The sequence below is a fragment of the Eleutherodactylus coqui genome, chromosome 7, assembly GCF_035609145.1.
Source record: "Eleutherodactylus coqui strain aEleCoq1 chromosome 7, aEleCoq1.hap1, whole genome shotgun sequence".
Classification (NCBI taxonomy): domain Eukaryota; kingdom Metazoa; phylum Chordata; class Amphibia; order Anura; family Eleutherodactylidae; genus Eleutherodactylus; species Eleutherodactylus coqui.
The window spans coordinates 124,250,035-124,276,743 of NC_089843.1; the positions used below are offsets into that span (position 1 = coordinate 124,250,035).

A 26,709-nucleotide genomic window follows, 5' to 3' on the forward strand; every position below is an offset into this window, starting at 1 on the left:
GGTCCTGTACCGCCTGTTGGAGTGGGTGCAGTTGTTGCGCTGGACCTCGGGTGGTAATGTATCTTCTCCTGGGGAGGGATACCAGCTCGATTCGGTATCCCTGCTGCAGGATCTCCGGGATCCACGGGCTCCTGCAAATTGAGGCCCATCGATCCGCGAAGCTCCGCAGCCTCGCCCCCACTGGGATGGCGTCAGGGCTTCTGCTTGGCTGGATCCCCCTGGTGCGGGTTGAAGAGGAAGTTCCTCCCTCTGCCCCCCTTGGGGTAACTCCAGCGGCCCGTCTTGCCTTTGCCTCTGTACGGTTCCGGCTGTTGTGCTGGGGCCCGGAAGGTGGTCCTCCCCTTACGCTGTTTTTCTTCTGGGAATCCTTTCTTCTTATCTGATGCTTTTTCTAGGATCTTGTCCAAATCCGGACCAAAGAGGAACTGGCCGTGAAAGGGGAGCGAGCATAATTTATTTTTTGATGTCAGGTCATCCGACCAGGACTTCAGCCACAGGACTCTTCTGGCCGAGTTGGTTAGGGCAGTTGCTTTTGCCGAACGTTTCACCGACTCCGCCGCTGCGTCCGCCAGGAAATTGGTGGCCATTTTCAGCATAGGGAGGGAATCTATAATTTGTTCCTTCGGTGTTTTATTCGAGATATGCAGCTCCAGTTGCTCTAGCCACACTCCCAGGGTTCTAGCGACACACGTGGCTGCAACACCTGGTCTGAGCGTACTGGCAGCTGCCTCCCAGGATCTTCTTAATAGGCCCTCTGCCTTCCGATCCATTGGATCTCTCAGTTGTGTGGCGTCTTCAAATGGCAAGGTTGTCCTCTTAGCCATCTTAGCCACTGGGACGTCCACCCTGGGTACTTCCTCCCAATTCGCGCATACCTCCTCCTCAAACGGATAGCGCCTCTTAACCCCCCTAGAGGAGAAGGATCCCGTGTCGGGTTTCTTCCACTCCTTGTGTATTAACTTAGATATGTTGTTGTGGACCGGGAAGGTATGCTTCCGCCTCTCTCCTAAACCCCCAAAGACCTCGTCCTACATGGTGCAGGGTTCCCTGGGTTCTTCCATCTTTAGTGTGGCTCTAACGGATGTGATAAGTTCCGTTAGGTCTTCTCTATGGAAGAGGTACTTTTTGTATTCCTCTTCCTCTGAGGACTCCTCGAGCACCAGCCCTTCTGGTTCAGATCCCGAACTCTCTTCAGAGTCTGAGTGCTCCTCTGGGCTATACGCCTTCCTTCGGCATTTTGCCCGATGCCCCTTTAGGTGGCGTTTTAGGAGTCATCAGGGCTGACCTTACTTCCTCTCGGACGAGCTTCCTGACGTCCTCGAGGAATCCCCCCGATTCCTCCTTGACCAGCTTGGCTATGCATGTTTTGCATAATGGCCTCACATGCGAAGCCGGCAGTCTTGCGCCGCATTCTGCGCACTTTTTCGCTTTGGCTCTGGGAGGGGCATCTCTTTTATCCCCCTAGCAGACAAACAAAATTTGCGTGTAAGGATGCAACATTCATTAATAACATACGCGAATATGCATGCCTTGTTTTGCCCCACTGGCTACTTACGGTTCCCGCTGCGGTTGAACATTCCGCGACCTCTGGTGCTGGAGCACTTATTGCTTGTCACTGGTGCTGCAGACACTCTTGGGGCAGTAAGCCAATACACATTGAATGGCTCTTACTCACTCAGCGCCATCTTCTCTCAGGTTCCTTTTAAATTCAAATTTTTTTTTTGAATTTGGCGCCTTTAATTTTAAGCCCCGCCCCCTCCGAGCGTCAGCCGCGCTTGCCGCGCTGACGTCATCACGTTAGTCACATGGCGCGGCGCCCCGCCCCTCTCCTTGCTCGTTAAGGGGAGGCAGGAAGCGCCGCGCTCGTTTCTAAGCCGGCGCTGAGGAGAGCTGGAGCCCCGCATTGATCCCCCCATGGGCCGCCGTGGGAGGAACCTGGCCCGGGGGAACCACCCCATGTGGCGTCCCGGGAGCCGCTCTGCGGGAAGGGAGGATAGGCTGGACCACTGCCCTCCGATCCGCTGGTACGTTCTTCTGGCTGGCGTCTCCACCAGCCCCTCTCGGTGATCCTGCCTCCTGGCAGGACAGGAAAACACTGAGGAGGGGAGGGGGGGGGGGTGATTTTAATCTCTCGGTGTGTTCCTGTCCTATCAGGAGGCGGCGATCTCAGGTGGTGCTGTCGTGGAGACGTCCTGGGAAAAAGATACAGTAGAGATTCATACATGTGCCTAGACAAACATAAAAAAAAAAGTTTTTGGTGGCATCTTGCAAGCTGCATCCTGAATGAAGAGAAGATGGTGCCCAATACAGAACTCCCCTGAAAGCTCAAAGTCACGGGATGAGCGTTCAGACAGCACTTGCTATACGAGATGTCAAGTTAGACTATAAACAATGAGAACAGAATCCTCCAGAGCTTCTTCACAGGATATTACTACAATCTGGCATACAACTTGAAGTCTTTTTTCCCCCGACTTTCTCGGCTCACTAGTAATGTGATAATTGTGCTCTTTTTTCCATTATGCACACATCAGACAGGTAATTCTAATGTGTCATGAAATTAACAAATTCAATTACAAGAGCATACAGTAGCTGGAGGCATGGAACATACACAAACAAAATGAGATCTTTTATTGGCAAGTAGAATATACAGATTTTTTTTTAAAACCGGTTTATGTAATTTAATGCATTAAGAATTACCAACAAAAGCAGTATATTAAGAAGGGAGCTAAACCTGTACAATGATTCTCGCATATTTTGTATTTTAATGCCACAGTACAAATCTATAGGCCACTATTTAATAGTGGAGGTCTGATATCCAGAACGCCTGCCAATCAGGAGTTTGATGGAGCCACAGCACTTGGGCGAGCATTGCAACCTCTTCGTTGTATATCAGCCACAGCGACGTACATTACAGACCTGTGGTGCCCAGTATTGCGGCATGCCGTGGCCTCTTCGAACAGCCATCGGGGGGACCAGGAGTCGGACCCTTACTGATAGATATCGATGACCTATCCTTAGGATGGGTCCCAGGTCCTTTAAAGACCTCACACTATGTTGTGCATAGTGTTATACAATTCCTACACAGACCAATGTGTCCTGATGTAAACGGACAGTAGATTACAGAAAGAAGAGTAGACAGGTATGCAAACAGGTAATTAAACATTTGCCAAGGACAGAGTGTTCCAATAAAAGCTATGTAAGTGATAACCCATTAGAGGGTGCCACACTCAAATTTAATAGGGCCTGGATAAAACAAAATTGGAATGTAGTATAAATCAACCAATTAAGTGTTGGCACCTCCCAAGAGACGCCTCTTCAACCACCAAAACGTAGATGGGTAGATAGATACTCAAGACTTGGGTCTTGTGAATAGTAGTGTGATACACTGGAGGTGAGCTTTCCATAATAGATCAAATCGGTAAGAATCTAGGTTTGCACAATAATTATCCTCAAATAATGATGAGACCGCCTTCAATGTGATATACCAGGTTTATTGATATCAAAACAAAACTCACTGTGTTGAGTTCAAAAACTGAACGGTCACTCCTTACAAAGGGGATTGTATACCCTAGGGTCCCCGAAATGCACTTAATTTCTATTAGATTATGCATCAATAAACCTGGTATACCCAATGGAAGGTCTAATGGAAGTCCTTTCATTTCTCTACATACTCTGAAGGTCTGCAAACTTTCTGGTTTTGCAATGTATTTCTGGATACACACATCTGCATAACTGTATGCAGTACACAAGCTAGTTGGATTGTTTTAAGAAAAAGTGCTTCATTTTATATTTTAGATACAGCGGAACAAAAAAGCATAGATCTTCTAAGTACATATCAACCTGAACGGTTTAGAGTTTATGTAAAAGTTGGTGCAAGGCCAAAGATTATAGTATTGGTGTGTTATAGAGCAATATAATAGGGTTGCCTACTGGACCTCTAAAGCTCAGAATGTGCCAAGTTTTCAATGAATAGAATGCAAGTTAGGGTACAAGCACTCTGTACCAAGTACTGTCCGATTCAAGTTGCACCCGAGATGCCTGCAGTTTGGATAGCACATTTATACTGACCGGTTCCCTTTAATATAAAACCCTAAAACTTGAATGTAAACAAAGTCTACATCTCTGCCTTGACTTGAACACATTTAGCTCTAACCGATTGTATAATTTGAAGCCATTTAGCTAGGGTACTCCAATTATATGACAGACATTGTAAGGATCTATTCACACACTGCCACTGCACACAGCATGCTTTTGGCCATCAAAACGATGGAACTCGTTAGACAATGGGCTCCATCAGTTTGGATCCGTTGTACTGGGGGTTCAGAACAGTGTCATGGCTTCCATTATACACAAAAGCCACAATGCCATAGTGAACACAGTTTAAAGCACTCAACAAGTCAGTGGGAGAGATTTCTGAATTGCTGTCCCACAGAACACAATGATACCAGAGTTCTAAAGAACACATTTGGCATATTATAAAACGACTTCACATTGGTAAAATCTTAAGTTTTAAAAACACGTATCGGATAAGTGGAATTCTCTTTTCCCCGTAGTTATGTGAACCTCTAAATCAGCAGGTAAAAAGACGCACTAACCATTCTACTTGATTGGCATGTTGGACTTTGTCTTATACCAATTTTTGTTTTAGTTCTGGCTCTATTTTTTCCCATAGGAGTTGGACTTGGATTTGAAAACTTGAACAATGATTTGTTCTCCAGGGTAGTAGAGTGTTGTATCGAGGCAACTGCGAGTAAGACTAAAAGTCTAGTACCATGGTTTTTTCATGTGTAAGGCTTCGAGACAGTTTTGATCATAAAATTACAATTTTTCAACTTCTGTTCTATTTAAGAAAAAGTGCTGAAAATAAGCAAATAGTGTTTTTTTACATCCAACATGCATAAAACCATTGTTGCCATGTATCTTCCATTTGCGAAGACAAGCTTGAAATGAGCAGTTCTAGATGCCTAGCTGACCACAAGGAAGAAAGGGAAGCATTTGATTGGGTGTACCAACTATCCAAGAATGAGGAATAAACCCTTTGATTTCTGTCAAGGAAGTAATATCAGGTTTCTCTGTTGACGTAGGCAAGTTTGCATTCCAAAAAAATTCGACAATACAAAACTAATTTATTCTGAATAAAGACACATTGATGAAATCTCATACCTAAATGTTCATGACAATCAGAACAAGCAATAACTTGGCCAAGCCCTTGAAAAGTTCCTGCTTAAAAAAAAAACAAAACCCACAACTGTCTTAAGCTGAGCTTACACGGTCGTAAGGGTACAGCGTCGAAGGGCTCCGGCAGCATTTTATAGCGACTGCCAGTTCACAGTGAATGGAGGCGGGTGGCTGAAAGAGCTCTTTGGCCCGCTCTGCCACAATTCTCTGACAAACTATCGCTCGTGACAAAGCACAGCAGCGATAGTTGTTGGAATGGTTGTCGGATGCTTATGCGTCTGACAGTCATACAAGAGGACTGTAATGGACTACAGTAAGGATATGAACAAGCACTTTTTGAACAGAGAATAAAAAGTTAACAGCTTGATAGTGAACTGATTATATAATTATTCCCTTGGATATCTCCATTTATAAACACGTTTTGCGCTAAAGTGACTTACCCTGAAATGGGCCAGCTTCTACGATTCCTTCATTAGTGCCATCAAAGCTATGGGAAGTCATGTGAGTTTCTGAAAGGCCAAGTCCTATTGGCACTGATAGCTTCAGATCCTTCAAAGACAGAAAAGAAAAAAAATAAAATCACTTTCCTGACCAATATCTAAAAAATACATATATATCTATGAATTATCTACCAATTCAGTATTTTATTTAGCATACAATCATATGTGCAAATTAGACATAATCTTTAGTTAGGCCGGAAAAATAAAAAGCTACCTGTACAATTACTGCTCCAGTGCAGATCAGCTACAAGCTTTACAAGTGATAATTGCCCTGTGTAATGTAGCAAAGTGATAAATGATAATTGAACATTACAAGTATTATTGGCTAAATTAAATGATTAAATGTTCATACGTACAAGTTTGCACATGTGGAAGATTATTAAAAAGGTCTTAAAAATGTATCATCATTTTGTTTCTATAGACTTAAGCCTCTTCTCCATGGAACAACTGTTGGGCACGAAAGCATACCGGTGGTGATCGTTCCTGTGCTTTCACACAGAAGCGGCCATTGCTCAGTGAATGGAGGCAGAGCGGGCCGGAGATCGTTCTTTTCACAGGATGCATTAACAAGCACAATTATTCTGCAGTCATGCTCTTCTAACCATCCCCTACTTTTTCCTAACGTCAAGTCCCCATTGTTCCCCCACGTCTGACTGATTTCTATCATTTGGCTTCTTCCTTTGAGTCAAAACGCCAAAAATGCCGAACTTTAGCAATACAACCGAAATAATCTAGTTGAATATAATTGGGTCCATTAGGCTTCAAATCAAAATAGCGCATTTGGTTGCACAATTTCATTTCCGTCAGATGCCCCGAATGGAGCCTCTGGAGCAGATGTGAATGCAGCCTAACCCAACAAATGTAATTAAGTTAAAAGCTGAGAACAGATGTAATAGAGTATGACTGTAGGAGCAGATTATACAGGATTTATTTCACATCTGTCACCATGGAGACATATAAGGACTGCCAGAGATAAATTTCAGGAGCTTAGGTAGCACTGGAAATCCCAATGAAATGAATGGAGCAGCAGCATGCATGCTCTGCTACAGCTCCATCAACACAGGAGGGACACGGACACCCAATTCTCACGATTGGTTGGGGGGGGTTACTGCAGTTGGCCCCCCACCAATTATTTATCCCTTGTCCTGTAGACAGCAGATAACTTTCAATCATGGTGCAGCCTCTTATGCCACTAAAGACCTGTCATGGTTTGGACACATAAAAACCCTTAAAATGGATGTTCTACCGAGGTTTTTGTACATCTTTTAGGTGTATTATTATACCTCTTGTATCGTGCTTAGACAGATTACGTGATCACATTTGCATGTGGACATCAGAGACCACGACTGGAAATCAGAGTTTTATCATTTCCTAAGACTAATGGAGGGTAGGTTTGACGAATTTCAGACAAATTTCAGACTAGCACTCTTAACACACCTTTTAGATTGGCACTACCATGCTACTAATAAGAAATGGATACTCCTGGAACCCTAACACTGCTTTTTAGCAACCCGGCGTTTCCACCGGGTAGTACCAAAGATCATTTCTTGGGATGGGAGAGATGAAAAGACCCCCAAGTTCATTACATTCTTAGCGGTCCCTTTGTTTCGTCCTTTCAGGAGCTCAGGAATAGATATGTGGACCTCAATCTCTCCTGGTTAGAGTATTATCAACTGCGATCTTTTCTCTCTACCCGTGGAGATGGCTGCTCTTTTGGTACTGCACTAACACCCTGAGAAATAGTTTTCATTGCAGTCCCCTCCGGCGCACACAGTGTCCATGATCTATGGCTTGCCAGAGAGCCTTACAACACTGGTCCTAGCTTTAAACAGGCATGGGAACGGACGAATGGCAGAAGGAGTTTATATTTACACACAAACTGTGTATAGCCTGTGCTGCTCAGGAAAAAAGCTATAAAGATACTATCAAGGTGGTACAGATATCCTAGTAGTCTCCACACTATATTCCCTTCAGTCTCGGAGCTTTGTTGGCGCTGTGGAACCGATAGAGGTGCTATGAACCACGGTAGGGTTCTAACATGATAAAACCTTTTTGGGATAAAATATTTTTCCCATGTAATTTAATACACCATAGGAGAATAGCCAACACCCCACACGTTGTCCTCATTTCTATACTCAGAGGCTCAATTAAGTCTCAGAAGAGAGGTTTACTACGATTTTGCCTGGCAGCTGCTAGGCTGGTCATACCGCGCCATTGGCAGACCACTCATGTTCCTTCTACGTATGAATGGCAACAAGAGGTGTCACACCTGTGTCATACTGGAGGAATTGTGTGCAGAAAATGTGAGGAGGCAGATACATTCCTGTCAGTATGGAAGCCATGGATAGAATTTGAGCCCTCTACAGAGTTCTAAGACTTGTTCTGTTAGACATGATGAATATAGTACCTATCTGTGGGTCATTAGAATGGCAAGGTTAACAATTAGAGATGAGCGAACGTACTCGGATAAGCACTACTCGTCCGAGTAATGTGCCTTATCCGAGTACCGCTGTACTCGTGCTGAAAGATTCGGGGCGCTCCGCTGCTGACAGGTGAGTCGCAGCGGGGAGCGGGGCAGAGCGGACGGGAGAGAAGGAGAGAAAGATCTCCCCTCCGTTCCTCCCCGCTCTCCCCTGCAGCTCCCCGCTCCGCAGCGCGTCACGAACCTTTCAGCACGAGTACAGCGGTACTCGGATAAGGCACATTACTCGGACGAGTAGTGCCTATCCGAGTACGTTCGCTCATCTCTATTAACAATACTAAACCTGCCTGCTTTCCCCTCTCCCCTCCTTCTCTTGTTTTACTTCTTCAAATCAACCCCATTCCTTCACCCCCACCCCACCCACACGTTTTTTCCTTTTTCGCCTCTTTCTTTTCTTATATGAGTGAAGATAGGATTTAATGTTCTTGTTGGGCCAAGTACCACCTGAGGTACTTAATCTGTATTCTCATCCGAAGGTATTAGACACCAAAAAAGTTAAGAGTGAAATGCAGTAGTAGTTGGCCCGAATTATTCCATTTTGTGTTATTACATGATATACTAATTTTCTTTTCACAAGATTCTGCATGACCTTCTGCATGAATGTTTATTTTATTTGAAAAATTTCTCAATAAAACTGAATAAAATTGAACAATAAATGTGAACTTATTAGAGATGAGCGAACCTACTCGTTTCGAGTAATTACTCGATCGAGCACCGCGATTTTCGAGTACTTCCGTACTCGGGTGAAAAGATTCGGGGGGCGGCGTGGTGTAGCAGTGGTAGCAGCGGGGAACAGGGGGGGGGAGCCCTCTCTCTCCCTCCCCCCCCCCACTCCAAGCTGCAACCCCCCACTCACCCACGGCGCCCCCGAATCTTTTCGCCCGAGTACGGAAGTACTCGAAAATCGCGGCGCTCGGGCGAAAAAGGGCCGTGGCCGAGTACGCTCGCTCATCTCTAGAACTTATGTATTTGGCTTTGAAGTGGTAGTAAAAAAAAAAAAAAACACAAGCGAGACCGCTATGACCTTCAGCCACCAGCGATTTTCAGAATGCAAGGTCTGAATACAGCATGTGAGCCTATTTAGCACTAATCATTTCCAAGATTTCCAAGAAAAAAGTAACAATATTCTACACACGCAATGACTGATTGAAATCTATCTTTGCTTACAATGCATGGGATTTTAGGTTCAGATGTTACCACTATAAAGACGCCCATCATTCTACAAATCACCAGTGGTCAAAGATCACACATTTTACCCCTGTGATGCGCGAGATTATTATTTCAACCGGATTTTTCATTAAAACTATAGGTTAAATCAATATTCTTTGCAACTGTAATAAAAGTCAAAAACAGGTTTGTAAATGCTGCCCTGCAAATGCCACCCACGGCACTGGCACATGCGAGTACATGCTAACATTAGGAGTTTAGGGAAAGTGTCTATTCAGCATTATTCCATATAGTTCTCTTAATAACTCCTGGAACAGATGTGATAATAAACACCACCAGATTACCAATACATAAAGCTATATTTCTTTAATGGGTAAAAAATAGAGATGAGCGAGTATACTCGCTAAGGCACATTACTCGAGCGAGTAGTGCCTTAGCCGAGTATCTCCCCGCTTGTCTCTAAAGATTCGGGGGCCGGCGGGGGGAGAGCGGGGAGGAACGGAGGAGAGATCTCTCTCTCCCTCTCCCCCGCCGCTCCCCGCCCCCCGACGGCCCCCGAATCTTTAGAGACGAGCGGGGAGATACTCGGCTAAGGCACTACTCGCTCGAGTAATGTGCCTTAGCGAGTATACTTGCTCATCTCTAGTAAAAAAAGTGTACAGATTATATGGGTGCGCTATTCCAAGTGCATGTTTAAGAACTCTATACCAGCAGTGAGAGTAATTTGGGGAAAGCAGTTGAGACCAAAAACCAGAACTAACAAAACTTACAATTTTGTTCAATACTTGAGAATACTTGTACTATGAAGTCATGTAGAATATTTACTTTAGCACACTATATTTGCCTAGTTAGAACATTGAGAGATCTTAAAATGAGGAGAAAGTGCATTCAAAATGTAATGAAGTGATGCTTCCCACACTAATCTGGAAGGTTTAGATGCCTGGATTTTAAAGACCTGCAATTAACATTATAAAATACAATGCAATTTAATGGATTTTCTTCTACAAGTACACAGACATAGCAATGCCAATTATTCATTCTTGTGGCTCTTTACCTTATTTTCCCAGGAGAACAAGTCAAGTCACCACACTGTGGTATAGCAGTATTATATAAAAGGGTCACCTTACATCTACAGCGAATTACAATTAAGTTACTTGAATGTGACAGCAGAGCTAAAGTACTGTATATACCAGGGTGTCCTCCATGGGTGAAAAAGATGCTCATTTTGGTCACACTGTGGGTTCACACGTTTTACCATAATTGCTGTGGTTTTACAATGTGATTATTGGCAGTTGTTTATACAAAAATCAATGTTTAAATAAATACACAGCCAGTATCCACATAGCAGAACCGCAGTAACATGCAATAAAAGCATGCCGATTGTGTCCAATGTATTTATCCAATCTTAAAAGGATACATTGTACAACACGTTTCGCCCTTTCTAGGGTCTTCATCAGGTTGCATCATGCAGTGCACCTGATGAAGACCTTAAAAGGGTTGAAATGCAGCCATTTAGGAGTGCTGTAATTTGACATGGTTGCCCTTGAACCAGAAAAAGTTGTGCATCCCTGGATAAAATAAAAATTCTGTTGTAATACGGTAATTAAAAACATTACAGTGCTGTAAAAATACTAGTAGTTCTTGTGGTACAACACTTTGTAATGGGAGCTATTTTGTGACGGTACTTAGAACACAGACTTGAGCACAGCAAAACTGGGATAATCTAACTATGCGGTGGTCTAATATAGTAGCACAACCGAATCATATTTTCCTAATAGACAGAAAATTGGCTTGCAATACACCCGAGAAGAGGCGAGCACAATTTCATAAAAAGTTGTGGTGAGGTTTAGCCTGCAGCCTTTAGATATGATGACAGGTCCTAGCCATTGCATCACCGCCAACTTTGCTGCACCCATTTTGCAGCAGCCACTCCCTGGGACCTATAAAAAAACAAAAAAAACCTAAAGCTTCTGCCACACTGCCATTATATTATACCTCATTTATAAGAAGGAAGAATTCCCTAGAGTTTTATTTTTCTCCTCTCTGACCGACAGTAAGCCATTTAGGCACTGAAGTGAAACGTGAGTGTTTAATTATGCGATCTGGAGTCTTAAAGTCTGAAAAGAGGAGTTGTGCCGAGGTGCACAAACAGGATTAGTGGGTGTTACATGGGATCTACATCTCACAGTATATGTTTACAACATGTTGGAGTACACGTCATCTCAGGCTAACCACTAAAGACACCATCTATTGTAGGAAAAAGTAATTAAGCCATCAGTATAAAGCACCTTATACCACATCTTTTCTATGAGATTTGATTGAGGCCCTCCTAAAGAAAACCTTGGATAATGGAGAAGTGACAACCTATATAGTGTAACCAGATGACATCAACTGTATGCACATACTTGTGTCTACACGTAGGGCCCGAGAGTCTAAATATGAAACAAAATAGATGGATTGAACCGAAGAATATAGCTGAGAGGAGGCAAGGATTTTAGAGGCCATTTTAGTGCATTAAAATGGCAACAGCTCTTCTGCTCCTTTTATTGGCAAGGTAAACCCACCCCTCGCTATAAATTCTGCACTCTACAAGTCCCTAAAGAGTGAGGGGTCGCTGCAGAACCATATACGTTCCATTGAGCTTCCCAAATAGTATATGCACACTGGAGGCTGGATGTGGAATCTAGTAATGTTGCCTCTTTGTTATCAGGACATTATGCAATCCCTGGGAGACCCTCACTATTGTTCTGTACCACTATAAAGCACCTACTTACTATAAGAGTCATAGCCAGTGCCTGAAAAGGTTGATCAGCCAAGCACCAGCTCTCCCTGCCACAGAGACCATCGGCTTCCTTCTGAAAAGCCAATGGTCTCTATGGCAACCTGTAAACAAAGCAGTACAGGACTTTGAATTTAGAAGCGGGAGATTTCCGGCAGATCGGCAACATCTTCCTGCTTCTGTTTTTCAAAGTCTTGCACTGTTCTGTGTGGGTCTGTGCCGGCAGAGCACACTGCCACAGCTTGTGGCATTGTGCTCTGCAGCTCCCATAGTGATACATAGCTGGCACCTCTGTGCTTTCACTGCTGTGATTTTGGGCTTATGTGTAGCTGCAGTTCTCTATGAATGGTTCTGGTGCTAATGGATGTTCCAATGACCTGTGAGATCTACTAGACCTCCTGAGAGTGTTTCGGTAGACATGGTGCCTTCACAGCTCATACAAGGCTTTGTTGTCCACATTCTGTTAGTTTACGAGGTGTCCCCAAATGTGGCTGCACTGTAGAAACACCAGATGTTTTCCATTTCCGAACAACATTGCCAATAGTGGACTTTGAAAAGTGCTGCGATGTCCCTTACTGATTGGTTTGCTCCGGTGACATCCCACCGCCATACGCCGTTGGAAGTCTGCCAGCTCTACACCTCCTAGCATTCTGATTGTTTATGTACTTGGATAAACCTGTGTGTAAGGCTGAGCGATTTTTGCGCAAAATACATTTTTTATTCAAATCTTCTTGAACTTACAGATAATTCTTCATTTTAATGTTCATTTTTTTTTTGCTAAATGAACTTAAAAAAAAAAAAAAAAAAAAAAGATATAAAATAGCCATATGAGGCCTCATTTTTATTAAATCATCAAAATAAAAATCGTCTGTGATGGAATATCGCTAGCGATATTCTGCTGCAGGGGAGGAGGGGGAGAACTGACAGGTCTCCGCGGTGAGCCTATCCGATAGGCTGACCGTGGAAAATCGCAGCATGCCGTGATTTGAATCCCACTAGGATTCTCCGCTCGTGAACGTCGGGCTAAGCACTCCATAGTTAAGTCTATGGAAAGCTTTCACTGCGTTACCCATGGCTGGATTATCGCCACGGATAATGCAGTGACACATTGCCCATGGATAGGAGGCCTTCCAGAAACAGATCAATGGCAGAACAGAATATTGGTGTCATATACACAAATGAAGTTCAACTTCTGCAATTCAGCAATGAAGATCTCTTACCATATGGTTGACATAGATCTGGTTTCTAGCAGTGTTTTTATAGTATAAAAAGCACATTATTTTTGACTAAATATTCAAATTTTGGCATATATGCACCCATCACTTGCATGAATAGAAGCTACATAAATGCTCCATAATTCATCAGTTACATGCGACCGGAGATGAGCAAAGCTTCCAAGATACAACAAATCATTTTATTTCAGGCAGCTATCATCATGAATGACACAGTGCTGACAAGTTCTCCAGCTGTGTACAGAGGATGTAGTCATTAGCATCAGTCCAGGCTTGCCCGTGTGAAGATTACAATCTAATATCAGGTAGCCGAGGAAGGAAGAGACCTGAATCATTCCACAAACAATTTAGATGGAGCGCCGCTGTCAAGTCCATACACCGCTCTGCTCATTACTGTGCTGCCTTATCAACAGATTTAATTTGTGTTCTAATGTTAGTATGCATCCATTCCTTCCTACTCTAAAGAGCAATACAAAGAACGGGTATAACACGGTGAAATATGCCAGAACAGTACCAGTCAAAAGTTTGTAGACACCTTGTCATTGCATGATTTTTTTATTTTCTACATTGTACATTCCTATTGAAGACATGAAAACTATGAATGAACATATATGGAATTATTAAGGCAAGAAAAGGGTTCGGTCAGCAAAATAAAAAAAAAAAAATTATACTCACCTGTGCCTTACCAGGCCGCTCACCAAGAACCTGCTGCTCTCCTGATGTCCCCTCCGGCAGCCTTTCTATCGCAGTGTAGAAGCTGGCAAAGTTGCAGCCTCCGCCACTGCTTCAACCACTGCTCCGAGTCAATGGTCGACACGTCACAAGTGACGCGTCGCCCACTGATTGGCCTGGCCACGTCTAACCTCTGACGTCCTCAGAGAGTCAACGGCGAGTGCGCATGCGTCCCCCTTCCCGGCGCGCTTGACTCTCCGAGGAAGTCAGAGGTTAGAGGCTGCCAGGTCGGCGTCAGTGCACAGGAGCCGATGGGAGATAACCCCTCACGTGGCAGGTCAACAAGGGAGGGAACAAATACAAAAGGATTAGGTAAGTTTACTTTGATTTTTTTAACGGTTTTCTTTCAACAGGTTAGAATGTACAGGGATGTGGGCTAAAAAAAAGGGGTTTTGCTGACAGAACCCCTTTTAGCCAAAATCTGTTTTTTTATTTTAGATTCTTCCAAGTAGCCCTCTTTTGGTTTTGATGACAGCTTTGCACACTCTTGGCATTTCTAGATTCATGCGGTAGTCACCTGGAATGGTTTTCAATTTTGCCTTATCAAAATTTAATTTGTGGAATTTTTTTACCTTCTTTTTGTGTTTAAGACCATCAGTTGTGTTGTGCAGAGCTAGGGTTGGTGCACAGATCCACACAGTGTTTAGACCTATTCAACTACTGTTCTAGTTCACATTATGGCAAGAACCTCTCAAATAAGAGAAACTGTAGTCCATCATTGCTTTAATACTAGTTGCCAGGCAAGATTTGTTTAACACACATTAGTTTTGAGCCCAGAACCACGTGAGCTATACAACTTACACATACATTAACTGCCATGTGAGTTACCTGTGGCACCAAGGACATTTTTTTTTTGTAGCGTGGCAGTCAGTGTTAACCCTTTCCAATCCACTGTCTGATGTCCTCCTACATTCTGATTGAAGCTTGTTCAGCTCCAATGTCAGAAGATGTCCGACAGGGTATTCTTACAGTCTATTGTCAGCCACTCCACTGTCGCAGCCTCCCTGGCGCACCCACACTGGCTTTAGCCAGCAAATGGCACCGTTGTATAACAGCAAAAAGAGAAAGCCAGGAAACCCTGAATCCAAAATTGGATTGGAAAGGGTTAAAGGGGTTGTCCCGCGCCGAAACGTTTTTGTTTTTTTTTTCAATAGCCCCCCCGTTCGGCGCGAGACAAACCCGATGCAGGGGTTAAAAAAGAAAACCGGATAGTGCTTACCTGAATCCCCGCGCTCCGGTGACTTCTTACTTACCTTGTGAAGATGGCCGCCGGGATCTTCACCCTCGGTGGACCGCAGGTCTTCTGTGCGGTCCATTGCCGATTCCAGCCTCCTGATTGGCTGGAATCGGCACGTGACGGGGCGGAGCTACGAGGAGCCGCTCTCCGGCACGAGCGGCCCCATTCAGAAAAGAAGAAGACCGGACTGCGCAAGCGCGTCTAATCCGGCGATTAGACGCTGAAAATTAGACGGCACCATGGAGACGAGGACGCTAGCAACGGAACAGGTAAGTGAATAACTTCTGTATGGCTCATAATTAATGCACGATGTACATTACAAAGTGCATTAATATGGCCATACAGAAGTGTATACCCCCACTTTGTTTCGCGGGACAACCCCTTTAAGACATAAAGGTCAGTCAACTCAGAAAATTGTGAAGGTATCCTCATGTGCAGTCAAGAAAACCATCAACCACTATGGCTCTCATGAGGACTATCCAAGGAAAATAAGACCACGAGTTGCCTCTGCTGCAGAGGAGAAGTTAATTAGAGTTAGCTTCAGAAACTGCAAATTAGCAGTACTAATTAAAGCGCAAATAAATGCTTCACAGAGATCAAGTACCAGAAACAACTCAACATCAGCTGTTCAGAAGAGACAACGGGAATGGGGCCTTTTGTGGTCGAACTGCTGCAAAGAAGCCAATATTGAGGAACAATTGCAAGAAAAGAATGGCTCCCACCACGACGCATGAAAGAGGAGTTGTGATGGCGCGGGGGTGCTTTGCTGTTGACACTGTTGGCAATTTAAAATTCATGGCACACTTAACCAGCATGGCTACCACAGCATTCTGCAGAAACAGGTCAGTTCCACTAAGTGCAAACTAGGTGGGATACCCTTTGATTTTCAACAGGATATTGAGCCCAAACATGACTTCAGGCTAAGTAAAGTCTATTTGACCAAGAAGGAAAGTGATTGAGTGCTGCACAAATTGACATGCCCTCCACAATCACCTGAACTACATTCAAATGAGATGTGGTATGAGTTGGACTGTAGAGTAAAAGAAAAGCAGCCAACAAGTGCTCAGCACCTCTAGGACCTCCTTCAAGACCAGGGGGAGGGCTGGCGGAGGGCAGAGGGGCATGTGCTGTCTGAGGAGAGTTGCTGCCAGGTTTCTAGGGTGCAATATGACTGCGTGAATTCAGCCTAATTAACGCACTCATTATTCCTAAGGATGTGTGTCTAGAACATGTGCATTAGGTATAACATGTGAATTAGGTTCCATTCATCTGAATTGGATGCGGAACATTAGCAGATTTAATGAGAATTGTGGCACTTGACTCCTCATTGGATCCTCAGTATGTGAATTTAGCCTTATAGCTTGGGAGTTCTAGACAGAATACATTCTACAAGTAATCCTCTTAAAAGGGATATTCCCATTTTATATCCATAGGATATACTATAAATATCTGAGAAGTGCCTCGCTAACAAGATAACAGATGGCCGCTTGTCTTGGACCAGTGCTGTGTTCTTGCCCCCAATGCTAAAATTTGCCAGCCAGCCCTGTTCAAGACAAGTGAGAGAATGCCAAGAGTGTGCAAAGTTGTCATCAAAGCAAAAGGGAGCTACTTTGAAGAATAAGAAATATAATACATTCTGTTTTATCATTCATTTACTACCTAACTCCATAGGTGTTCCTTCATAGTTTACATGTCTTCAATATGAATCTACGATATAACAAAAACACACATACCATGAGAAAAAACATGGAATGAAAAGGTGGCCAAAATTTGGCTGGTACTGTATATGGAGCTTCCATTAATTCACACTAAGGAGATAATGTGTAAATTCTAAAATAAAAAATGGCCAATATGGGTTTACCTACATGCATTTTTACAACTAGGCCTTGAGATGAATTGGTTTAAATTGTATTAGTCAACTGAGCTGCTGGGGGGATCCTCCTCATGACAATGATAATAAAGAAAGCTTCATCTTTAGGAACCGCAGTTTACTTATCCCAGTCTGCGGCTAGGCTTGCATGCAGACAGCAAGTTTTATCTTTGCAGCTCTTCTAATAAAGATCTAGCCACCACTTAACCCAGGAATAAAAGTAGATATTTCTTCAGACTCACTTGATATGGTGAAATACTGAATAGCTACTCTGGCTTAGTTACCGTACAACCTGTGAATGTGATGGCCGTATCCCCCTCTCTCTTACTAGCTCAGTTAAATAATTAGGAGGCCATCGTTATGATCTTTGTGTATTGATAACACTTAAAGGGGTTGTCCCGAGCCAAACCCGCAAAATTTTAAATCTGCACATTCCCCCAGTCACCCCCCGGCATAAAGCAGCCCTTTAAACCGTTTAAAAACCGCTTCCTACTTACTGTTGAGATGAAATAATAACTTATAAAGTTCAGCAGCTAAGATGGCGCCTGTGTTGTCCCGTCCCACGGTGCATCGCGCTTCCAGGAGGCCTTCATGCGGTCCAGCAGCAGCGGCGTTCTGGCTCCGCCCCCTTGTACGCTTCATCGCGTAGCTCCACCCCCGTCACATGTGCCGATTCCAGCCAATCAGGAGGCTGGAATCGGCACATGTGACGGGGCGCAGCTACGCGATGACGCGTACAAGGGGGCGGAGCCAGAACGCCGGCTTGTGCCGGAGCGAAGAGATGGCAGAAGACCCTTCTGCGCAAGCGCGTCTAATCAGGAGATTAGACGCTGAAATTAGATGGCACCATGGAGACGGGGACGCTAGCAACGGAGCAGGTAAGTGAATAACTTCTGTATGGCTCATATTTAATGCACGATGTATATTACAAAGTGCATTAATATGGCCATACAGAAGTGTATACCCCCACTTGCTTTCACGGGACAACCCCTTTAAATAGTAGGTTCTTCTCACTTTATGAAAGCAGTTACCAGTCTGCAGTTTCCACAGAATAGGTGATAAGTGGACCAACCACTGGTACTCCATCAATCACAAGACAAGGGGTCTGGTGTCCCCCATATGACTAGAGCTGTGGTTAAGCATGCATACTACTACTGTATTCAAATGCTATGGGACTGTCAGACAGTACAGGGCAGAGTTTACCCATCTCCATTAGTCCCATAGACTTGAACTGCTTGGAGACTGCCCCATTTAAATATGAGACACAGGACCCCTGTTATTGGGATAGGTGGGAATTCCAGCACTCTGACACCCACAGATCAAACACTTATCACCTATCCTATTATCATTCATGCAGTATAACAAAGTTTTTGATTAAAAGCTAAATAATTGTATTTTATTACACAAGCACAAAAAAAAAAAAAAAACAAACAAACATTCAAGAAACAGCATCACCCAGGCCTGTAAATTGTGCCACTAATTATCTGATCCCATTCAGGTGCATTACAAGGGAATTTCTAAAATATTATGGTCTTCTAAAAGGAAGTTTATACACTACAATGCAAAAATGTTTTGTATACCAATAATAGAAGTAAATACCATGTTAAAATTGTGCTCTCCAGTTTCGTCGAAGTCTCCATTGCTGGTTACAGGAATTTCAGCTGCTGAGCTTCTCGGTGAATCTTGGTCCATTGTGAGCTCCTATAATGAAGAAAAGTCATGTGTTACATTGAATGAAATCAGCCTACATTGCAGGCATACAAGCACGGTATGTAGACGGATTTTTTTGCGGCCAGAAGTTACACTGTAGCGAAGACAGATGATGAAATCCCATTCACAAAGTGCAGTTAGAAGGCGTGGAAAGTGGAAAGTGGACACAGAAATGTAAAAAATGTTGCAAACTCCACACGTACTTCTCATTAGCTACTGCTGTATCATAACACAGTTGTGCCACAACTACAGTAAGATCATGTCACCTTCAAAGTGTATAATATGCATTATACAATAAACAAACTATCACTCTATTTCAGCCTAAAACATAAAATGATCAGGAAATAAATACATACATAAAAATAAAAAAAAAAAATAAATCACATTTTTATCATTAATGCAAAGAACAGGTAAGTACTGCTGCCTTGATTGTCTTAACACATTTGGATCCATTTTTTTCTCTTCTTCTCAAACTTTGTTGTTCATTTTAGACCGGTAAATTTGAGGGATGTTTAAAAAAAAGCTGTCACAAAATGTGGCCCAGGCTACATAATAATGGGTTCAGCTAGATTAGATACTCTACATTTGGCACTGCATTCATATGATCCTGGTACATACACATAATAAGGACACTTGTTTAACTCCGTAGAAACACATCTGCAGCAACAGCCCTTTACGCATTTACCAATAAAGCAGCAGCATCTACTGGACGCCAGTGGCATTACACCAGATTCGTCTATAGTAGCCAAAGAGCAGCGTTAAGAGGTTCAATCACAACTATCATGAATCCAAAACAATGGGTAAAACTGTCTATATTAAAATGGTGATAACAGCTAGTGTAAGATTCATTCCAACTAACACACGATTGTTACAGGCGAGATTAATGCTCATCAGTGCAAGACATGGAGAAGAGCTTAAAAAGAAAGTATATTTATCAAGTACCAAAAAATACTTCACGGCAAGCCTGTACTTAAGTCATTGGTTGGAGGGCTTTTCGGGTTTCATCATACCAGAATCTTATCAGGTATCTCCCTCAGAAGCAGAGAAATGTAAAAAGTTTAAAGAGAAAATAAAAATCTTTATGTAACGTCAACATATTGCGCAGCACTTTATAGATCAGAAGGCACTTTTATAGAAAAAAATAAAAAATCAGACATATAACACAGTATTAAACGGTTTGTAGACCCTTCTTGGAAGAGCTTAATAATAATAATCTATTTGTATAGCACCAACGTATTTGGCAGTGCTTACAATCTATGAGGTTATAGGGGTGACACAAGAGGTAGTGCTGCTAATTCTGTACAATCATATTGTAAATAGATATGGTAGCGTACACAAAGCTATATGAGCCCCTCACCAGCTAGTATCCGTGTACAGCTATGAAGTGCATTGGGATGCATAGGGTATGAGGGAACACTGTATGATGAAGGGGGTCAGGTTCATACGGGAGTGTAGACGAGGGCGAAGAATTTCTATATGATGCGGCTTTTCTGTGCGTTTACAAGGTCGGTACAATTCACAGTTTTTGTCCTATTTGTACTGAAAGAGGAAAGAGTGACTGCATTCGAACAGATATGGTAAGATTCAGCGATGTAGGGTCAGCAAAAAATGGGTTCATCTACAGAGAGCAATGTTTATTCAAAAACATTTTAGGCCGCCTGCACACGGGCGGATTTACATGGCGGAATCTGGAGTGGGCATCCACATGTTATGGCAAATCACGATTTCATCTCCACGAGCGGAAATCAATTGAGATTTTCCACATATGGAGGAAAAATTTAAAAAAAAAAAAAAAAAAAAAAAAAAATCGCAGCATGCTGCGATTTTGTGCAGACTCCGTGTGGAAGGCTTCTATTGAAGTTAAAAGAAGACTTCAATCCGCGGCCCTTCCACAATGACATTGCGGAAAGGTCTCAGATTTTGCATCATCACTTGGCGATGACATGGGAAAAGAAGTGGTTAAAAAAAATTTAAACCTGTACTGTGCATGTCTGGCACCCACTATGGGGGGGCCCCCCTGCTACTATGGCAGCCACCTAAGGGGCCCCCCTGCTACTACGGCAGCCACTATGGGGGGGGCGCTTCTACCACAGCCACCATGGGGGGCCCCGTTAGAGCTTGTTCCAATGGGTGCAAACATATTTTGGTCATAAATATATGCTGCGTATTTGCACAACTAATAATTGCTTACACGATCGTTTTCTAGCGGCTCTGCTGTTAATGTGTGCATATACACTGTATATTTGCGCGAGCAAAAAAAGATCGCAGACAGGCTTGTGTGCAAATGAGCAGTGATCATGCAGGTTTCCTGCGCATCTGCACCTGTCCATTCATTTGAACAGCCTACTGCAGTGTATAATACACACCAAAATAGGTCCTGCCGTGCATTTTTTCACATGATCAAACATTGCGTGAAAAAAAAAAATGCTCGTGTGAACCTATTGAAATCAAACAAATGGTGGCTTCATATGGAAACATAGATGCATTAAAAAGGCAAAAAAAAGCTAAAAGATAAAACATGCCAGAACACATAGCAGATGTAAATGAAGCCATTGAAAGCCATTGGTTTCATACATCAGCTTTTTCATTCACTCTCGCATGGAGCAAGAAGCGCAGCGTTTTAGCGTCCGGTGGAGCCACTCTAAAAGGGCATTTCTCATTTTTTTTTAAATTATTGATGATCTATCCACAGGTCATCAATAGCAGATCGGCAGGGGCTGCTGCTTAGGATCCACGGGCCTGTCACAGGAAGGTCTTTGTGCTAGATGCCAACAGCCCCTGTACATCGGGCAGTAGTATCGGCTGGTACTATGTGTTGAGTCCCATTCACTGCGTGTAATAGCAGCCAGGCCACTGCACAACATATAGAGCTGTATGATTCTGGCACAAAGACAGTTCTGCACCTTCTGGCCTGCGGATCACCAGGGATCTTAAGCAGCAGACCCCTGCCAATCTGTTATTGATGGCCTATCTTGAGGATAGGTCATCAATAGTGAAAAATGGAGCAACCCCTTTAAGCTTGGATATATGTAGTAGTTATCTGAAGTTCATTCTCTTTGGTATGCTATGGAATGGAATTATTCCTAGTGAAAAATCATTTTGGACTAGAGAGGCCAACTATGGTATTCCTTAGTGGAATTACTAGAGAGGCCAACTATGGTATTCCTTAGTGGAATTACTAGAGAGGCCAACTATGGTATTCCTTAGTGGAATTACTAGAGAGGCCAACTATGGTATTCCTTAGTGGAATTACTAGAGAGGCCAGCTATGGTATTCCTTAGTGGAATTACTAGAGAGGCCAACTATGGTATTCCTTAGTGGAATTACTAGAGAGGCCAACTATGGTATTCCTTAGTGGAATTACTAGAGAGGCCAACTATGGTATTCCTTAATGGAATTACTAACAGAAAGTCCAGCGTAACCATCTGCTAAATGATCTTTACAAGTCAAAATCACTAAGAGCGTCCTTACATCATCCAGGATTCATGACTCAACTCAAGCTTGCCGTTATGGAGTATGTTGTAATGAAACAACGCTGTGTGTCCTATATACAATTCTGTAGACTATTTGCCCATTTAAATAAAAAGGAACAAGCGAGCATTAATAATGCAATATGTTCTTTTACTTCCACTATTCTGCATACGCAGCAATCCAACCAGTAGAGACTACCGCATTAAGGAAGCTTCTATTCATTCACAGAGAACTAATAAACTAGGACAACACAAAGGATACATTTCATGGGTCATTTTTTATTTACAAGGAGTTACAGAACTGCTGCCGATTGAGAAGAATGGAGAGTGGACAAGTAGCGGGCTCAGCTTTCGAGATGGGCATGCTACACTGTGCTTTCCCCGGCTGCTGGGGAGGAACTACATTTTAGTTTATTTACAGGTAGTAGATTTTTCTCCAAAACAGGAGACCGTCACGAACACCAACAAAACGTGTCTACAGCGAAAGAATACATAACCTACTACTTTTAGGCCAAATGCACACGGGCGGAAATTCCATGGTAAAATTTCACGTGTAATTTCCGCTGTTGCACGCTGCCGTAGGATTGCATTGGTTTATGCGATCTTATGCTTACAGCTGTGATTATGATCACCGAAAACTCGCTCGATAACAAAAATCACAGCATTCCTATTTCAGTTCGAGGCTCGCACTGCCGCGTCACTGCTGATGCGCTGCTTCTGTACTGCGCTGGTGGGGCTGTGCGCAAGCCAACACATCTGCATGGCAGAGTGAAGACGTCGGACAGATATGCCACAGGTCACTGCAGGGGCACAGGGTCGCATTCTGCTGCAAGAATCTCCCAGTCGGAATCCAACCCGGCCGTCTACATTCACCCTTATTAGGCTTATATTTGCAGATTTCACTATATACAGTTTTGAATATATTCAGTTACTAAATTAGCAAATTCTACTTAAAACACCTGGAAATTGTAACCAAAATCATGCATGAAGATGATAATGCACATCTATATAGCAATCCGTTTTGGACAGGTAGCACTGGCAATTCCTTTACTGTACCCTTTAAAGCAACTCTTAGATAAAGAGTGCTCCTGCTCTATTGGCCGATTTCGGTTCCTTCCGGCACCTGAAGATGGCCCCATAGAGCACCATATAAGCGCTATAGGGGACCGCAGGAGCGCCTCAAAGTGAATGGGCACTCTAAGAATTGTTCCCTCTATTGTATCGCAGTCAATGAAAACTGTGAGCTAAAGTGCTTCTAAATTCCTCCAAGGGTGTGCCCAGTTGTAAGCTATTGCTAGCCCATCCTAAGCATAGGTCATCGATATTAGATCACAGAGGCCAACGCCCATCAACTGTTACCTGGGCGGCTCCGCTCATGCGCTGGGCAGATTTTTGCAGGGAGCAGACAGGCTCTATTACCACTGCAGTCGCCCCCGCAAGGCATTACGAGCCAAGTTCCTACTTCCGATCTGAGGTTTTGAGGCTAGGCCCACTATAGTTTACAAGTGAACAGTCTCTTTAGGCCTCCCTCACACAGACGTTTGCAGAAACGCGTTGACTGCGCTTTCAGCAGCACTGTCATTGCATTTTTTAACAACGTTTTGGCTGTGTTTTTAGCACAGCTGAAAAATGCAGCAAAGGACGCTGGAGAAAAAAAAAAAAAATCAATACTCACCTAGCTGGCACTGTCCGGGTCCCTGCCGCTGTTCTCCAGAGCGCCTGGCACCTGTCAGTGCTGACAGAGGAGCTTTTGCTAGTGACGGGGTTTGAAGACCCCCGCCTCCAGCAAAAGATTGCTCCGACTGACTGAGCCCGAGTGTCAGCAGGCTCAGCCAATCACAGCCAGTGCTGGATGGACCAATCACAGTCATTCAGGAGCGCGGGGATTTAAATCCCAATCCCCAATAGATGCTTTGTCGGCTTGACAAGTGCCCGAAAGCCTGCCATGAGCTTCCGGGCAGGGACCCTGACGGTGCCAGCAGGGTGAGCATTTTTTTTTTTTTTAGGTAGCGCAGATAGCACTTGGAATAAGTGCTACCAAAAATGTGGTACTAAGTTGTGCCACGTTTTCAGTAGTGCTGAAACCGCTACCCATTCATTTCAATGGGCTAGGCGGGGCTGAAAACGGCCAAAGACAGAACATGCATCGCTGTCAAAGCACGCTTCTGTGAACAGCCCCATTGAAATTAATGGGAGCGTTGTACAGTGTTTAGCGCTGCGCTGAAAAGGCAGCGCTAAACGCTGTACAAAAAAGTCTGTGCGAGGGAGGCCTTAGGCTACGTCCAGTGGCGGTGGATTTGCTGAAGATTTTCTGCAGCATAGAATACACATCATATGTCTGCACAATCTGGTGCAGATTTTGAGGTGGATTTCGATTCCTCATTTGAAGAGGTGGAATCTGCACTGTAAATCCACTGCTAAAATTGACATGTTGCTGTTGTAGTTCAACACTACATGTTAATTTCTGCACTGATTCAGTGCAGACTTTTTCCAGAGCCCCATGTGCTGCAGAGTGTTAAGGCAGCAGTATGTAGTCCTAACCTCTCGCTCACGACCTGAAGGTTGCGGGTTCAAGCCCTGCATGATTCAGGTAGCTGCTCAAGGTTGACTGAGCCTTCCATCCTTCAGAGGTCGGTAAAATGAGAACCTGATTTAGTGGAGGGTAAAGATGACTGAGGAAGACAATGGCAAACCACCATGCAAAAACAGTCTGCCAAGAAAGCGTCACAATGTGACGTCACCCTTGGAGTCAGTCCTAGGGTGACATCACATTGTGAACTTTACCTACCTTTCTCCACAGCATATGGATGAGATTTTGAAAATCTCATCTATATTGCCATTACTGTAAATGCTGTGGATTCTCACACAAACTCCAGCTGGAAAATCTGTGGCAAATCCACCTGTTTGTGCATGGTTATTTAGGCCTTATATTCCTAGTCATTCAATTTGGACATTGACTTGCAGGAATGTGGCCTTCCAATAGGTGGCAGTGTAGAGATATGGTTAACAATTGATAGGTACATTTTCTTTAGCAAAAGTAGGGGGGCTAGGAGTCGTCAAATTAATGCTTAGGTAAGGAATAGAATAGCCATTCCAAACGAATGTAAAAGAATGGATTATATATTGTTTGGTATGATCATCCAAACCAATATTAAGTAATTGTGATCTTGTATGATTTAACTTAGCGTAAAACACCTTCCCAAAAATTGAACAGCACTGACTGGACCTGATCTAAGGAAGAAAGGACAACAGTAAGCGCCAAAATGCCGCCATCAGCATAAAGCCCAATTTTATGTTCCTGAAACCCTATTTCGACACCCTTGATATCCTTATTGAGTCTAATTTGATTTGCCAAAGGTTGCATAAGGAGAACAATGTTTAAGGGGCGACAGAAGGCATCCATCCCTGCCATGTCTCATTAAAAAAAAACTACAAAGGGTAGGGATATAAAAATCCCACAAAGACCCGTGCAGTGATTAGAGAACATTCAGAAAATCACAGTTAATGCAGCCCGAGAAACCAACATTTATTTAGGGTAGCCAGAAATCTCCAATGTATCCGGTCCAACATCTCCTCTGCATCTGGCCGACCTCAGCAGCTTTAATAAGGTTAAAGAACCGACGACTGACATCTGATGCCCGTCTGAGGAACAAATCCCATTTGATCTGTGGCGACTAAGGGTGGAAGGATAGAGAAAAGGCAGGTGCTAAGAATCTTAGCATAGATTTTAACATTTGTGTTTAAAAGGGAAATGGGATGGACATTGGCTGGAGAACTAGGGTCTTTGCCAGGTTTAGGCAATGTGACGATCGCAGCTTCCAGCATCTCCAGAAGGAAGGCACCCTTAATTATTGCTGAATTGAATAAAGACTAAATCAGACGTTGAGAGAAGTATATGTTTTTTATAATAGCCATTAAAAGAAGCCACCTGCGCCTGGGGATTTGAAAGGCTTTTACGTTTTAATGGCCTCCAGACTTTGGACAATGAAGTAGTTGCAGAGAGGGGCAAGTTGATCAGAGGAGAATTGTGGGAGATTAATGCTCCAAAGAAAAAAAAAGTTAAAGTCTCCACTGATCGGGGTGGACGGGTGTGAATATAATCCCTTGAATTATTAGACGGGATATTTTTTCCTCATCTGCTTGGACAAACTCTAGCAAGTGTCTTCACATTCCCTGCAGTAGCCCATTTGTCTCCACTTTTTACTTTATTAACAGGGACTAGAAGGAGGAAGGGGGGTTCTATTACTTCACTACCTGCGTGCTTATTCTAAGTGTATGTTCATATTGTGCACACTTGTTGCGTATGTCCACTTTTAAGACCACGTAAATGATTTTTCCAACCCCCTTGGATA

The 26,709-nt window shown here is 43.5% G+C and overlaps 1 protein-coding gene across 3 annotated transcripts in view; it reads right to left on the reverse strand.

The window, feature by feature from the left end:
- Positions 1-26,709, reverse strand: part of ARFIP1 (ADP ribosylation factor interacting protein 1) — a 97,014-nt gene that overhangs the window by 47,971 nt on the left and 22,334 nt on the right. For all 3 annotated transcript variants that reach the window (XM_066573640.1, XM_066573641.1, XM_066573639.1), the window contains 2 exons: positions 18,777-18,878; positions 5,619-5,727 (listed from right to left, as the gene is read on the reverse strand). In XM_066573640.1, the coding sequence (XP_066429737.1) occupies positions 5,619-5,727; positions 18,777-18,869 (202 nt within the window). In that variant the 5' untranslated portion in view covers positions 18,870-18,878. The remainder of the gene's footprint in view (positions 1-5,618; positions 5,728-18,776; positions 18,879-26,709) is intronic.